Source organism: Nansenia antarctica (assembly GCF_963989245.1).
Source record: "Nansenia antarctica genome assembly, chromosome: 1".
Classification (NCBI taxonomy): domain Eukaryota; kingdom Metazoa; phylum Chordata; class Actinopteri; order Argentiniformes; family Microstomatidae; genus Nansenia; species Nansenia antarctica.
The window spans coordinates 61,256,748-61,270,966 of NC_137674.1; the positions used below are offsets into that span (position 1 = coordinate 61,256,748).

At 43.9% G+C, this 14,219-nt stretch overlaps 1 protein-coding gene across 1 annotated transcript; it reads left to right on the forward strand.

Moving 5' to 3' along the window:
• Positions 1 to 3,879: 3,879 nt before the first annotated feature.
• LOC308159746 (calmodulin-1) lies at positions 3,880 to 13,553 on the forward strand. Its single transcript, XM_080533561.1, has 6 exons — positions 3,880 to 4,003; positions 8,262 to 8,292; positions 9,009 to 9,152; positions 12,112 to 12,218; positions 12,443 to 12,578; positions 13,312 to 13,553. The coding sequence occupies exons 1-6, from the start codon at positions 4,001 to 4,003 to the stop codon at positions 13,338 to 13,340; spliced, it is 450 nt and encodes a 149-aa protein (XP_080389687.1). The 5' UTR covers positions 3,880 to 4,000; the 3' UTR covers positions 13,341 to 13,553.
• Positions 13,554 to 14,219: the final 666 nt, after the last annotated feature.

Here is a 14,219-nt window from a genome sequence, read left to right on the forward strand (position 1 = left end):
TGTGGGAAATACTGTGTTGAAATCATTTATTCAGTTTTTTGTGTTACTTGTGGAAATGTTTTTGCAAGCATTCACAAATGACTTTGTTTCACCTGCCATAGTACATTGAAATGTGCCTCAACTCCTTCCATCTTTCTGTGGTAGAGGTAGCATTCATTGGTGTCTATTTCATATCCATATCCAATTGTGATTTATCTCTCAGGTTGAGTAATAACTTTACATTTTTTAATTTCTGAAAATAAATCACATTAATTATTCAAATTAGTTCCTTCACCGCATACTGCACCATTCTTGGAGCCAAGGACCAGATTGACTCTTGGATGTTAGATATATGTGGATTTATCTCAGTTTTCCTCAGTCTCCTAACATGCTGATGTTATCATACAAGTATCTGTTCATTCTCATTGCAAAGTGAGTGATTCTAAAGGCAGGCTAACAGAAATAGCCTGAGGGGGCTGCCTGTCCTGATGCTGAAATTAATTTCTCCCTTTCAGATTCCTTAAAAGAAGCTCTCTGCTAATTACTAGAATATTCCAACTGATTCCCTCCCACACACACTTGATGGCTGCACGGATGCACATGATTAAATCTGGGGGGTTATTAGATGAGTAGAAACCACCCTAGCAGTAGCAGCACCCAGACACACAGCTAGAAGTTGACAGTAATTCTTGGGGTTTTGCATATTTCTCCAAAAGAATACATCAAATGAATACATACATACAGTGGGTTGACATTTATGTGGATTTTTTTTTTTAGGCCTAACACCCCTATCCCCAACACACACCCACACACTATGAACCAGACAAGGCTCTCTAAACCAAAAGCTATGTCTATTCGATGGCTAAACTTTAAGTTTCTCAGGAACTGTTTTATTCTGTCCCTGATGGATTAAGAGCCCAACTAAGCCGCAGTTGCAGTTGGCCTGAAGTTTGACACGTAGAGAAAAGGCAACATTGATTTAATTCCCGTTGATGTGGGGCCATGTGTAAATTGGTTCTCAGCAGAAAGCCTCCTCAGCTCCGTTTGGGTTTGACTGAGTGAGAATGCTGCGGCATGCAGCACTGCTTTCACTCAACACTCTACATATTAAATCAGTCATGCATTTCAACTGCAACGTGCACATCGCAGCACATTCAGCAAACAGTAAAACACATTTAAGTCAAGCGTGGCATGGAGGGCTGGAGAGGGTGGGTGGATGGGTGGGGGAGCATTATAATGACACATTTGGCCTGTCAAATCAAATCTCTGTTTGAGAAATTCTCAGCCACCACCAAACAAGTGGGGCGATGATGGAGGTTGTTTCCATATTCTGTGAAATGTCATGTTCATCTAATTTATTACTGTTTGTTATGTGTTTAAATATGCTATATGTAGATTGCAGGATGTGTCGTTTTACGGCTTGCTATGTTACTGCTAAATGATGTCTTCATATTAATTACTTAATGACATTGCTAGGCCTACATACTACATTGACTGCTCACAGACCAAGACTCAAGAGTATGGATGAATTAGCCTATGTATTACAGATTATTGGCCAGATATTTGCAGGGTAGACTCTAGCCTAGACATGCTTTTGATGAGGCCAAGTCTCAGATAAGATGTTGAAGAGTGTAGCAATGACATAGTTAAAATTCACAGTGTGCCACTCAAGGGAGAGGTGACCAATAGGGACAGAAAGAGGCTGTGCATGTAGTATGAGATATATACTTAAATAGTGTGGGGTACTGACCTTCATTTGCGGTGTGGGGCTATAGGTGGGTTGACCCTCCAGTGTGGCCTTAGCTGATGAAAAAGGGTTTCTCCTAGGAGTTTATAGGACTTCTCTACACATGCCAAGGACCACTAATCCGTTTTTAAATAAGGCTTTGAAAAAAAGGCTTAATTGCGGCGGCTTCATAGATTATTCAAAAACTTTAATTATTGCTCTGTCAGAGTTAGGAAAAATAACTGATTGGACTGATTGGATTTCTCTTTCGCTTGGGGCATAGGCAATTCTCATTGACCACTAGATGTCACTTAGGTTTACAAGTTAATCACACTTACAAATAGATTGGACGGTTAGACACTGAATTTATGGTGATCACACTTGGTAACATGTTATAAAACCCCAGGTCTTGTTATCAATAATTGAATCCATATTTTCGAATATGAACAAATTACAGAAGGGTACATGCCTCAATATAAGCACACGACCCTCAAATAGTGTATATGACTCAATTGATCTAAACCTAATTTGCTATAATGTAGGCCTTTTCTAGACACGGTCACTGCAAAAGTGTTCTAAAAGAATATTGAGGGCGCTTTGCCCTATTTAAACGACTGGAACCGCGCTCCATTCTTAAATTTCGTGTACGTCTAGAAATACTTTCTAGTAGGTTGCGCGTCATCCAATGGTAGGACGCGCAACTCCCAGCGAATCTCCGTTTGTCAATCCGGTGGTCCACTGACATAGGCCTAAACAAGTATTAACAATTCCATGGGTTGCAGTGAACAACAAATCAGGCAATTTTCCCACAAGAACAACAACAACCGCACATGATTCAAATGCGCCAATTGAACAAACGGCAATAAGATGCTTTCGTTTTAACTTTATTATATTTATGGGATTTCCATCAAGCGCTACTGCCTGGTGCAATGCGGGTCCGACGTAGCCAATAATTGCCTTCAATACATAGTGTGCAATATTGCGGGTCCGTGGTAACCAATCAGGAGCGCTGTCACAAAACGGCATAGCAAATTCTCCAACGTGGACCTGGCGCCGTCTTTATAGATTGGAAGTATCCTTCCGCTGCAGTTAAGTAGTGCTGTGCATGTAGACGTTTCGTATTAGAGCCGAACTAGACCAAATCCATTGGATATTTCATGAATAAGCCACATTTGTTATGGATTGTATTTATTGTTAATGTATACACAGTGTAATGTATGTTAATTATGTATCAATGTTATATTAACTTTGTCTGTGCTCAAAGGATAATTCTTCAGAAAAAAAGGTGTGACATTTGTGTTTGTTTTATTCAAGGGTACAGACATTTTTCAGAGCAGGACTAGTATCCAGCTTTGGATAAATACAAGATGCCGCTCCAGCTAAATTGAAAGGCTAAAGTTCCAGTTCCTCATTGTCTGGAGCCTTTCCTTGTCTGTGTCATTTGGACATGATGCCGGGTCTATTTCAGTGGTCCAATGAAATGCGCCTACAGCCTACAGGCCTATTTCTATGACCCTAGTAAAGGGGCCACTGTGTAGTAGACTGTTCTAGACTAATATGATGCTCTGAGGAGAGACACAGTGTGGGCGGGAGAAGTTCCATTGGCTCAGAGCATCTTTCTAAGTAGAAACAATTGCTGACAATAGACATGGACATAAATAAAGTATGTGTCTAAAACTTGTATTGAGTGTAGTGTATTGGTTACTTTATTTGGACTAACTAATTGTTTCGAAACCAATGAAAAAGAGGTGAAACAAAGTAATTTCAGCATAATTCAAAGAGGAGATGGGAACCATGCACATGAAGTTGACAGGGCGCATCTAAATATCGGAATTGTTACCTGCTCCATTCACACAGGCCTGTTAGCAGCTAAACTCAGATGGAGCCTACTGTAGGTTATTGACATTTCAACTCCTGAGACCTTTCACACAGAATCCTAAGGCAGATACAGTAGTAGCATACACTGCATGTAAAGACTGTTGTGTCAAATGGGGAGCTATATGCTGCCAATTAGGCCTGATTGAATTTTGGGGTTTACAGTTGACAGCTAGACGCAACCACAGGCATTCCAATGATTGACGTGTCTCCGTCTAGTGGGAGGGGCCTGGGTAAGTATCTGCAGTTCAGATATAAGGAAGTGAGTGATCAGTGCTAGTGTGGCGGAGGGATATATACGGCTACCCCCATTCTGACCACGGCGAATATACACACCTCCATCCAGCTAGTGGAACTCCATCTAAGGAACGCGAACACTCATAGTCTGGTTCATAGATAATCAGCTCAGATTCATCAAACATGGTATGTATTTTGATTCAATGTAGTTATTTTTTCCAATGCATTTACAATAAGGATTTTACGGGGCAAGGAAATACTTGAAAATCCTGCTATTTGCTTTTTCATTCATTGATAGATCTTATACCCTACATTGTTTCATTTTACGCGGATTATGAATAAGTGCTGTCAAAAGGGTTATTTCGCAGCAATAACATTAAGGCTTAATGTAAGGTCACAACAGAATGAGTACATTTGGTTTGGAGAAAAAAAAATCTTGGGCGATGCAACACTCAAAATGGAGCGGGATTCCGCGATAACTGCGCAATTCTACGCATAATAGTTGGCCCGATGGCTATATCGGGTCATGTTGCTTGCTCGCGGTTGCATGATGTTGCAGATTGAATTAATTAATGCTCAGATTACATTAATATCATTGGAATAAACGGCTAAACTAGATAGATTATTACACCATAATTCTATAGGTGAATTTCATTTTTAGAGTCGATGGCGCGCAGGCGGATATGGTATCGGGCTGTTGCTCACTAGACCAGCCCTAAAATGATGACATGTTGAACTGATCTACACGGTAGAAATGGATCTACGACATAAACACCTTTATGCACTAGTACTGAAATTTCAGATGTCAACATAAAATGTCTTCTTAATGAAGTAATAAACCTGCTCGAGACCGTTCCTTTTTCTACGTTGCATCATCGTGCTGCTGTCCGTGATGAGGACCATGATGCGACTTGCAACAGTGTAATATTGTCTATCTACGTTCCTCCACGGAACTTGACTTGTCCATCTTCCTCAAATTAAGAATGGGTCAAATTGCAACATTTTGCGTCATATCACTGGTTACACTGTTTTGCGTTGACGTTGGATTATCTCAATCCGATGCTGACTGATTTGGTTGCCTTGTGCAAATTCTCAATGGTATGCAAATTCTGTTTCAGTCGTTTCATCGAACTGTCAGCTCTTTTTCATGCCCATGGTCAACAGCTGCTGGGTTTGGTGTCTCCATTGGGTTCTCACAATGCTATAGCCTATATCTTTAGGGGTAGAATTCCATCTGTTTGATTACATGTTGCAGTAACATAATTATGTCATGGCATATTGGACTAATGTAAGGTGTGACATACTAGGCCTAGTGATGTAATATTATATTATTAGTCATGTATGGCTGTTTACCCATTTCAAACTCGTATGAACACACCATTTATATTAGATTCATCTATGATACGTCATGTAAGGATAAGTCATCAGGCAATTGATCTGGAAGTGGAAAAAAGGGCCTCTCCCTGTTCCTGCTAATTCATTGATTATCATCAGCCTAGATGCATCTCTAATGGCTCTGGGGAGTCAAGACAGACCTCATTTTCTTGCTGTGATCAAATATCCCATATATGGTATCGAACTGCATGTGGTTTCACATTGCACAGTATAGTAAGTAATTGGAGTGTAAAACGTGTATTGTTATGGAGCTGAGAAGGTTAATCCCACGAGGCAGTGGCTCATGAATGGTCAACACAGCCATTTAAGTGGAAATCCTCTCTCCCATTCAGATGGAAGTATCGAGTAAGTAGTCCAACCATACTAAGACCTATCCTATTCCTGTTACCGGCCTTGTTTGCTGATGCATGTTTAGTAACTCAGGAGACATTTGATCCTGTGTATTGAATAATGTATTTGCTTGGCAGCCGCTCTGGTCCAGGGCGAGGTAAACTGCTGTGGGTTTGTGGTGTAAACTCTAGCCACCGTCCCATATGGTGGCCCGCAGGGTGTAGGGCTAGCTGCTGGCAACTAGTGTAGTGATGACCCCCCCCAACCATCTTTTGTCCCTGGCTGAAAGGGAAGAGGTGTTCAGCATTATGTGTGTGTGTGTGTGTGTCTCTCTCTCTCTCTCCTCTCTCTCGCACGCACGTTGGTTGGTTTGCATATTCCACATCGTGGTGCAAGTTAGGTGCTGGTTCTCCTGTATAGAGCTACTATAGACCTGAAGCATAAAGACTCCCAAGTGGATTAGGCCTGATGGTTTTAGGAAGGACAGGCATTGGGAGGGCTTTTGCTGTCCCAGTGAACTGTTGAGCACCTTAGCCCTGTTTCTAGCTCCATGCTGGGGTAGGACAGAAGGCGTGGTTGACCCACTCATGCCAGCGAGTTTGTGCCAGGCTCCACCCCACCTCCCCACCCCTCTCCAAGCTGTCCTCAGTACGAGCAGAACACTCCCATCTCCATGGGACAGGGTGAATCAGGGGGAGTTTCCTGAGTTGAGTGTGTGTCAGGGGAGGGGGGGGGGTCCTGCCCAAGCCCAAGCCCAAGCCCTGTTGTCTTCCCCTGCTCTAGCCCAGTTCATGGCAGGTGGATCGAGAGAGAGAGGAAGCCTCTCTCCAGAGGGGAAAGGCCTGGAGTGGGAGTGGGAGTAGGTGTGGGCCGGGTTCCAGGCAGCGATGCCAAGGGAAGGAATGAGAAGAAAAGGAAGGGCCGGTGAAGGGCCTGTTCAGCAGCACGGTCAGGCCCAACAGGCTGCCTGGGCCCCAGCCAGAGGTTCTCTACCACTGAGTCACTGAACCCAACGCCCAGCCTGTTAGAGAGAGGGGAAAAAATGGATAAAAGGGATTAAGCAAAGAGGGAGCGAGAGAGTGTGTGATGAGAGGGGGAAAAACAGAGAGATAAAGGGAGAGAACATGAGATGGGGACGTAAGAACATGAATTGGGGCGGAAGAGGGGCCGGAGCGATGTCCATTCGTTCATTACCCCTACCCTTCAAAGTAAAATCGTTTATCTCTGACGTTTCACAAATCTCACAGATGGAGAGACAGGAAGGAGGAGATGGGGGAGGAAAGGCAAATGCTATTGTACGCAGTTTATTGAATCATGGCAGCTAATGTTATCAGAAATGTTGAAGTCACCCATTGCTCTCTGTGTATGTTTAGATCTTTCAAAACAATATGGCAATAGCTGTGGACGGGGGGGGAACAAGGTTTTGTTGTAGTCCTGCTTGGTTATACAGTCAAATTCTCCATGAACATTGACAGTTGACAACGATAAATGTAATTTATAAAAAAGCTTTGACTTCGAGGAAGCCTCGTTCCACACTCTGGGAGTGGCCCCATGGTAGGATGTGGCAGAATAAGAACTTTGTTTGTTGGCCTCTGTGTGTGTGGTATTGTCAAATACCCACATGTCCAATTCAAACAAACAGACGCAAACATCTGCTGTAGCCTAAACCTTGCTTTGGGGCAGAACTGGCTACTGTGACTAATTCACAGGAAACATGGTGATGGAAAGTATTGACAGAGAGGAAAATCCCATTTTAGGTGTGTGTGTGTGTGTGTGTGTGTGTGTATGTATGTACTGTGTGTGTGTGTGTTTTCCTTGCCAGCAGCAGGGCTGACGTCAGTGGTTTGTTGGCGTAACAGTAACTCTGTTTTCCCAAACTGTATGGGTACCTGCGGGGTCTGGCATTTACACCATTAACAGGGCAGTAGGGCGTTGCACATGTTTGTTTGTAAAACTGCGAGGCCTTTCGCTAGAATTCACCACCACCCATCTGTGTGGGTCGGGTCCTGAGCAGCACTGTACCTCCAAGCTGCCAACCAAGTCATTAAAGCTGTCTGACTCACTGGAGCCATTAAACACGCCTAGGAGGGCCAACATGAGGGAAGGGAAGCCAAACCATAGAAATAAGATTCCAGTTCTATGAATTCCAGTTCTAGCAGAAATAAGATTCCAGTTCTACCATCACACCCTCTCAGCTCAGTAGACCAGGGTCTGGTCTGACTTCTGGGTGGGTGGGTGACAAGACATTTACATCTACATTCTAATAATTTCTCCTGACTTATGCACTTCCCAACGTTGATTTAAAAGCATAACGATTGATGTACGCATTGGTCTTTATATCAATCATGTGCTATTAAATCAAATCAAAGTGTGTGGGGGGAGTGGAAAGAACCGGCACTCACTACAATTACTTTTGAGTTAATTAAATGCATTGCACCAGCATGTTTAAAAACATGCGTTGCACACAAGTCCACACTTCAGGAAAAGGCTGCAGAAATGGGATGCAGCAATTCTCTGTCCTGTTCCAGGCACTGGGCTGTGTGTGGTGGGCATTGAACAGTCTCTTCACTGTGGGGTTGTTGTGTTGGGAGGAGCTCATGCAGGGCGGGAGGGAGGGGAGCCAGCGTGATACTGATGATTCAGTAGATTGGTATTTGGATTTATGATTGAGTAACTTGTTTTTTGTTTTTTCTCTTCCTTTTTCCCCCCCATCCCACAGGCCGACCAACTAACAGAGGAGCAGATCGCAGGTAGGAATGGGTGGGGGAAAAATCCCCTCTGGCTTATTTTCAGACGTTTTAGCCCTAATGAAAACCAAGCATTTGTGTTATTTGATGTCCCCAATCATAGCTATAGACTTTCCTTTTCTGTGTATTTTGTGATGTTGGCTGAGAGAATCTGGAAGGAACTAGAATGTTCTTTATAAAAGTGGAACTGGTTTGTGTCTGTGATGAAGAGGGCTATGTGTTACTCCTCTCAGTCGGATAGTAAAGTCCTCAGTGACTAATTAGCCAATGCAGTGGGGTCCTCGGCCCAGGCTGCTTTAACCAGTAGACTTCAAACATCTCACTCGAGTGTGTTTTTTTATTTTTTTATGGCCCCTTTTAATATTAGCCCACTGGAATTACTTTCACAGATATTAAACAACTTATTAAAAACTGTTCATTACTCTATCTCTCTCTACACTTCCAAACTTCGACTGTACCGTGGCCTGTTTTCTTATCATTATCATTGATTGCAATAATATGTTATTTTGCTACAATGTATTATCTCAGTGGTGTTTCCTAAGTGTTAGTTTTAGTACTGTGATCCACTAAATGCCTTTTTGAATTATTTCATAACCTGCCAAATAGACAACCATGTTTCTAACCACAACTGTCTGATTGTCTGATCAACCACTAATCCACCATTTTGGAAACACTTGACTGATCTCATTTCCTCTTTGCCTTTTACCACCTCCTCACAGAGTTCAAGGAGGCATTCTCCTTATTCGACAAGGACGGCGATGGCACCATCACAACCAAAGAGCTGGGGACAGTCATGAGGTCGCTGGGCCAGAACCCCACAGAGGCGGAGCTTCAGGACATGATCAACGAGGTGGACGCTGACGGTGAGTGTCTCTCCACACCTGATTGGTCGAGAGTGAGGAAGTGAAAACTATAGATAGAAAACAAAAGCCAAATGGCCAAAAGTTCTATAGGAGACTATCTACAACCATTACATCATGTAGTTCAGTTTCCATCACAGTCCGACTCACACAAGGCAAGTTGCAGCAGCAATTATGACCTTTGACCTATTTGGCATTATTTTGGCAACGCAAAAATGTGTGTGGTAGTTTGTTTTAGTTTTTTCAATGGCCCGCCTAAGCTTCCGTTATTCTTTCAGGAAAGTACTGCTGTCAGCGATTCATTCACTGCCTGTTTAGGAGTTTGTTGACAATGTCAGTCATGTGACTGCACTGTGTCCTGCCTGCAGCGCTGGATGAGTAGACCCAGCTTAGCGTCACAGTGTCAGCGTTAGTGTTAACCCCCAAACCACAACGGGCATGTCACGTCTCTCTTGTGGAACCGTTGTCCGTCAGCCACAGTTGAATCGTTCCCACAGTTGTCTGCGACATGCTGGACTGGCTTCGTGAGCAGTGCGGCCGTAGGAGTTTAGGATCCAACCATCCAAGTCTATTTTCACCTCTGCGAAAAGCCATCCTGACGGAAACAGCACAAGTTGAGTCTACCCAAAGCCTCTCTCCTCGTCAGTCTTCCTGCTTTACTGATGACATGCTTCTGTTACGGGCTTGTCACCAGCACAACCCCCGATGTGTCAAGAGGACTGTCACTGAGTGAGTGACAGGACAGGATGAGTGAGGTCTTCGACATGCCTTTTGCCAGTCCATGTAGAAGAGGTGATTTGAAATCAAGCTCTTGTAGTTAGTTCTGGCTGAGAAATGTAAACTCAAATGTCGTCCTCGGACCTTGAGGATGTCCTCTTGAATGCTTCGGTCGTCCACATGGGAGACCCGGATTCAAACCTCGTCTGTCACACCCACAGACAAATCGACACATTCCGCCGTTCTCTTCTGCCTATGCTAGCGATGGATCACAGTAAGTGCCATTGTGACGGTCAGAGAGGGCAGTGACAGTAGTGGGAGTTGGGCTAATTCTCGTTTGCGTCCTTGGCTTTAACCATGTTCTGAAATGGAAGCTGTCAGTTTGCCTATACCCCAGTGATACCCTGCCAGCTTATAGGATTTTCTAAATAGGGCCTTATTGATCGGTGGGATTGATCGATTCCAAGGCGACTTGGCCACTGTATCAAAGCCCCACACACACACACCCCTCCCACCCTGTTCTGCATTGCCTTCCTCCATGGCTGATGCAATCTAGGTCAGACAGCAATGAAGCTAGTAATGGAAAATAAAAGTGATTACATAATCCACTCTGCGCTTCGTTTGCACATCCAGTACCCACACAGAGAGAGAACAGTGATGTGATGTCAGATGGGTCACCGAACGTTGCTTATTTACCAAACAGGCTGTGGCTCCTGAGCTGCAGACAGACAGACAACAAGGTTAGGGAAGACATGGCTGTGCGTCACTGAGAAGGGCTGTTTGAAAGCCGCTGGCACAAAGAAAGCCGTGTTCGTTGTAATATCTTCGGTTCACATGACACTATTAATGAATCGCGGTATTTCGTTACCGTGCCAACCCGTGGTCTGAAGAATGGAGGATGACCACAGTCTCCAAGTCGTCCATATGTCTGCCTGTTTTTGCGTCGGCTCCTCTTACATACTGTGTGTATATATAATAGCACCAATCTCCCACTTGTTCTCTCCCTCCTCTCCTCTCCTCTCCTCTCCATCTTCATCTCTCCCACCCACTCACGCTCGCCCTGTTCTACGTCAAGCAGCCAGACCCCAAGAGCCAGTCAAGCAGATGGTGTATGACTGGAAGCCAAGGGAGAGCCTCTTCAGGATTATTATTATTTTTCCCTTCAGTCCAGTGATGGTTGTTCAGGACTGGCTTTTGATGGCGCTCTCCCTTGTGGCATGTGTTACTGTGTTCCTAGGCTGCTGCCCTGCTGCCTTGCTGCATTAGATAACAGGTCCTGAGACGGCTACCCGGGGCCATTAGATTGCCATCTGCCCCATCGTATTAGGCTCTCTGGTCCCCTGCTTACTGGCGCTCGTTAATCCCAGTCCGACAGACCCCCCCATTTGTCCCCTATGTGGGGATAATCCAGCGATTCACTGACTTCCACCTAACGCGCACCCACCCCCATCAATCCAATCCCACATTTGTTTTTGTTTATCTGCCTTTAATCATGCCCACCCACCTCCCCTTGCGGTGATCGAATGGATTTCTCTCTCTCTCTCTCTCTCTCTCTCTCTCTCTCACTCTCACTCTTCCCCCTCCACCCCAACAAAGAGCCGTAGATCACAGAACATTCTCTGTCGAGGATCATGATCCTAGAGTAATCCTCACTGAACAGTAACATGGTTATTGATCCCACTGCTGCCACCAACATCCGTCCTCCTCGCCCTTGTGCCGTTCTACTGTGAGCCCACACCCTATGGAGGCTGGCTTGTTAGCAGCTGTGTCATGGAGTGCTTTTGACAGGGGGAGATGAGCCCTGATTCATGGTGCTTCACAGAGGGTATGTGTCTGCATTATGGATGAATGTGGAGGTTGGATTCTCCCTCTTATCTCTTGGCACGGTACACACACACACACCTCCCAGGGCTTGCCTGAGGTACTTTAAAGAGGGGGAGCCTCACATCTGCCTCCCCCTCCTCAGGGATGTTTATGGCAGTGAAGGAGCTGTTTACAGTCGAGTCTAGGGTATTCACCTCACAGAACACCTCATTTGTTCAGAAAACAGTTTTTTTTTAAGCATTGGTTTTTTTAAGCACTGTTTTAAATGATACTCGACATTTATGGATTAAAAAAAGATTAAAGCTTCACTCTCAGTTTGAAATAAAAAGCTTTTTTCTAATAAAGCAAATGAATATTCCTGCATTTTGGATTTCTCATACAATGCATTTTGAGTGAATGGGTCTGTTTGTCTCCATGACAGGCAACGGAACCATTGATTTCCCAGAGTTCCTGACCATGATGGCCAGAAAAATGAAAGACACAGACAGTGAGGAGGAGATCCGTGAGGCTTTCAGGGTATTCGACAAGGTAAACTATTACATTTACGCCTGGAGAGCAAAATAACAGTAACTGTGAAAAACGTGAAGTTTTAGACATATCTACCATCTTGTACAACATTGTTTTCTACTTCACTATTACATGACTTCCTGTTGGCTTCCCTTCTGTCGTTAAACCTGTTAATGAATAGTCCAATGGGAGTTCCTTCTCCGTTCATCAACCAATGGGGATTTGTTGCTTTCCTGTGTCTCCAGGACGGGAACGGCTACATCAGTGCCGCAGAGCTCCGTCACGTCATGACAAACCTGGGGGAGAAGCTAACAGACGAGGAGGTAGACGAGATGATCAGAGAAGCAGACATTGACGGTGATGGCCAGGTCAACTACGAAGGTAAAACGAGGAGGAGGAGGAGGAGGGTGAGGGGAGGGTCACCATAGACAGCAGGCTTTACCAGTCTATACATAATACAATTGCATACATACCAGAGGAGGTAGGACACAATTTCTCATTCCATTCATTACAATGAGCCCATCCTCCGATTTCTGCCACCACTCATACATACATACATACATACATACATACATGCATGCATACATACACTGTAACAGTGGTTATTAGATAGAGCCATCTAAGATGGAGATCTGATGAGGCCATCACATTGAATCATTATCACCATGCTAGAAGCCCTCTCTCTCTCTCTCTCTCATCCTCCCTGTACTGTTAGTCCCTCAGCACATTACACGAGAGACTGCACTCATTTTCTAGAAGGCTGTTGACATATCAACAGTCCTTAAGTCTTGGTTGGAAAGTGTCCTACTTTTCTGCTCCCATTGGTCATAAACAGAATATAGACTCTATAGATGTGTTGAAAGCCTTCTGTTTTTGGTCATCCGTTGTATTCACAGCGGGCGCACGTGACTTTTTAATTAAATAGGCTTAATGAGATGAACATGGAAGCCATTTGGAAACGGGACACTAATTATGATTCGTGTTCTCTACCTCCTCTGCTTGATTAGAAAGTTAATAAAGCATTTAACAATTTAGCAGGTGACTGCCCTTACCGGCAGTGGGCCAATAGGCTGCATCCTAATCCATGTTTTCTTGTGTCCTTGTCTCCATACAGAGTTTGTACAGATGATGACTGCAAAGTGAAGCTCGCCCGACCTGCCCTGTCCCCTCTTAGAAGAAAAAAAAAAAATCTAATGTTTTACTTACCTCTTGGAAAAAAAAAATGTTCATTTATTCATACTGTTTCTGTATAGAAAATAATTGAATGTTGAAATAAAATATCCTTCTGTCCACACGGAAAAAAAAAAAAGCTATAAAAAAACAAAAAAATACTATCTGCATGAAAATGGTTAGTGATCCTGTCCCCCCAAAGATCAGTTAGCATCAGTACTACTTACTTAACGAGAAAAAATAACCTGTAACTACCTTCAATTTAAACTGAAGCAAAGCATTTGGCAAACTCCTCCAGTTCCATCTGCTAGTGGTGATGTTTGGGCTGGCCATCTCTTCTTCTTCTCTGTTTTCTGTTCTTCATGCATGCAGCTTGGGACTGGAGCACTCCCTCCGGCCAACCAAAGCGTGCTGATTCCTAGGAGGTGTCGTATTGTTGGTTTGGTACAGTTTTTTGTATTTGGAGCGGAACCCTAAAGATGAACGGAAAAGCTGGTTCTAATTCAAGCGAAATGAAAGTGGAATGGGACTTAATTGTATGCTAGATAAAAAGCGGAAAAAAACAAAAATGTTTAAAAAAAAAACAATAATTACATTTTCAAAATGTTTGGCATGTTTTTTTTGTTCTGTTATGTTATTTGGACGGCCATCCTACTAGTTGTGCATCCCTCCCTACAGAGGGGGGGATAAAGAGTCTTACGGTGAGGTTTGTTTTGCCGGGATGGAGTGTCCCTCTTTCTGGCAAGAGAGAATCACTGGCCTTCACGTTTCTTTCTTCTGTTTCTCGACTCGGACACGAGCGTGGTGAACGATGTTGTGTTCTATATCTGCAGCTCATACTGTTGGAGTTTC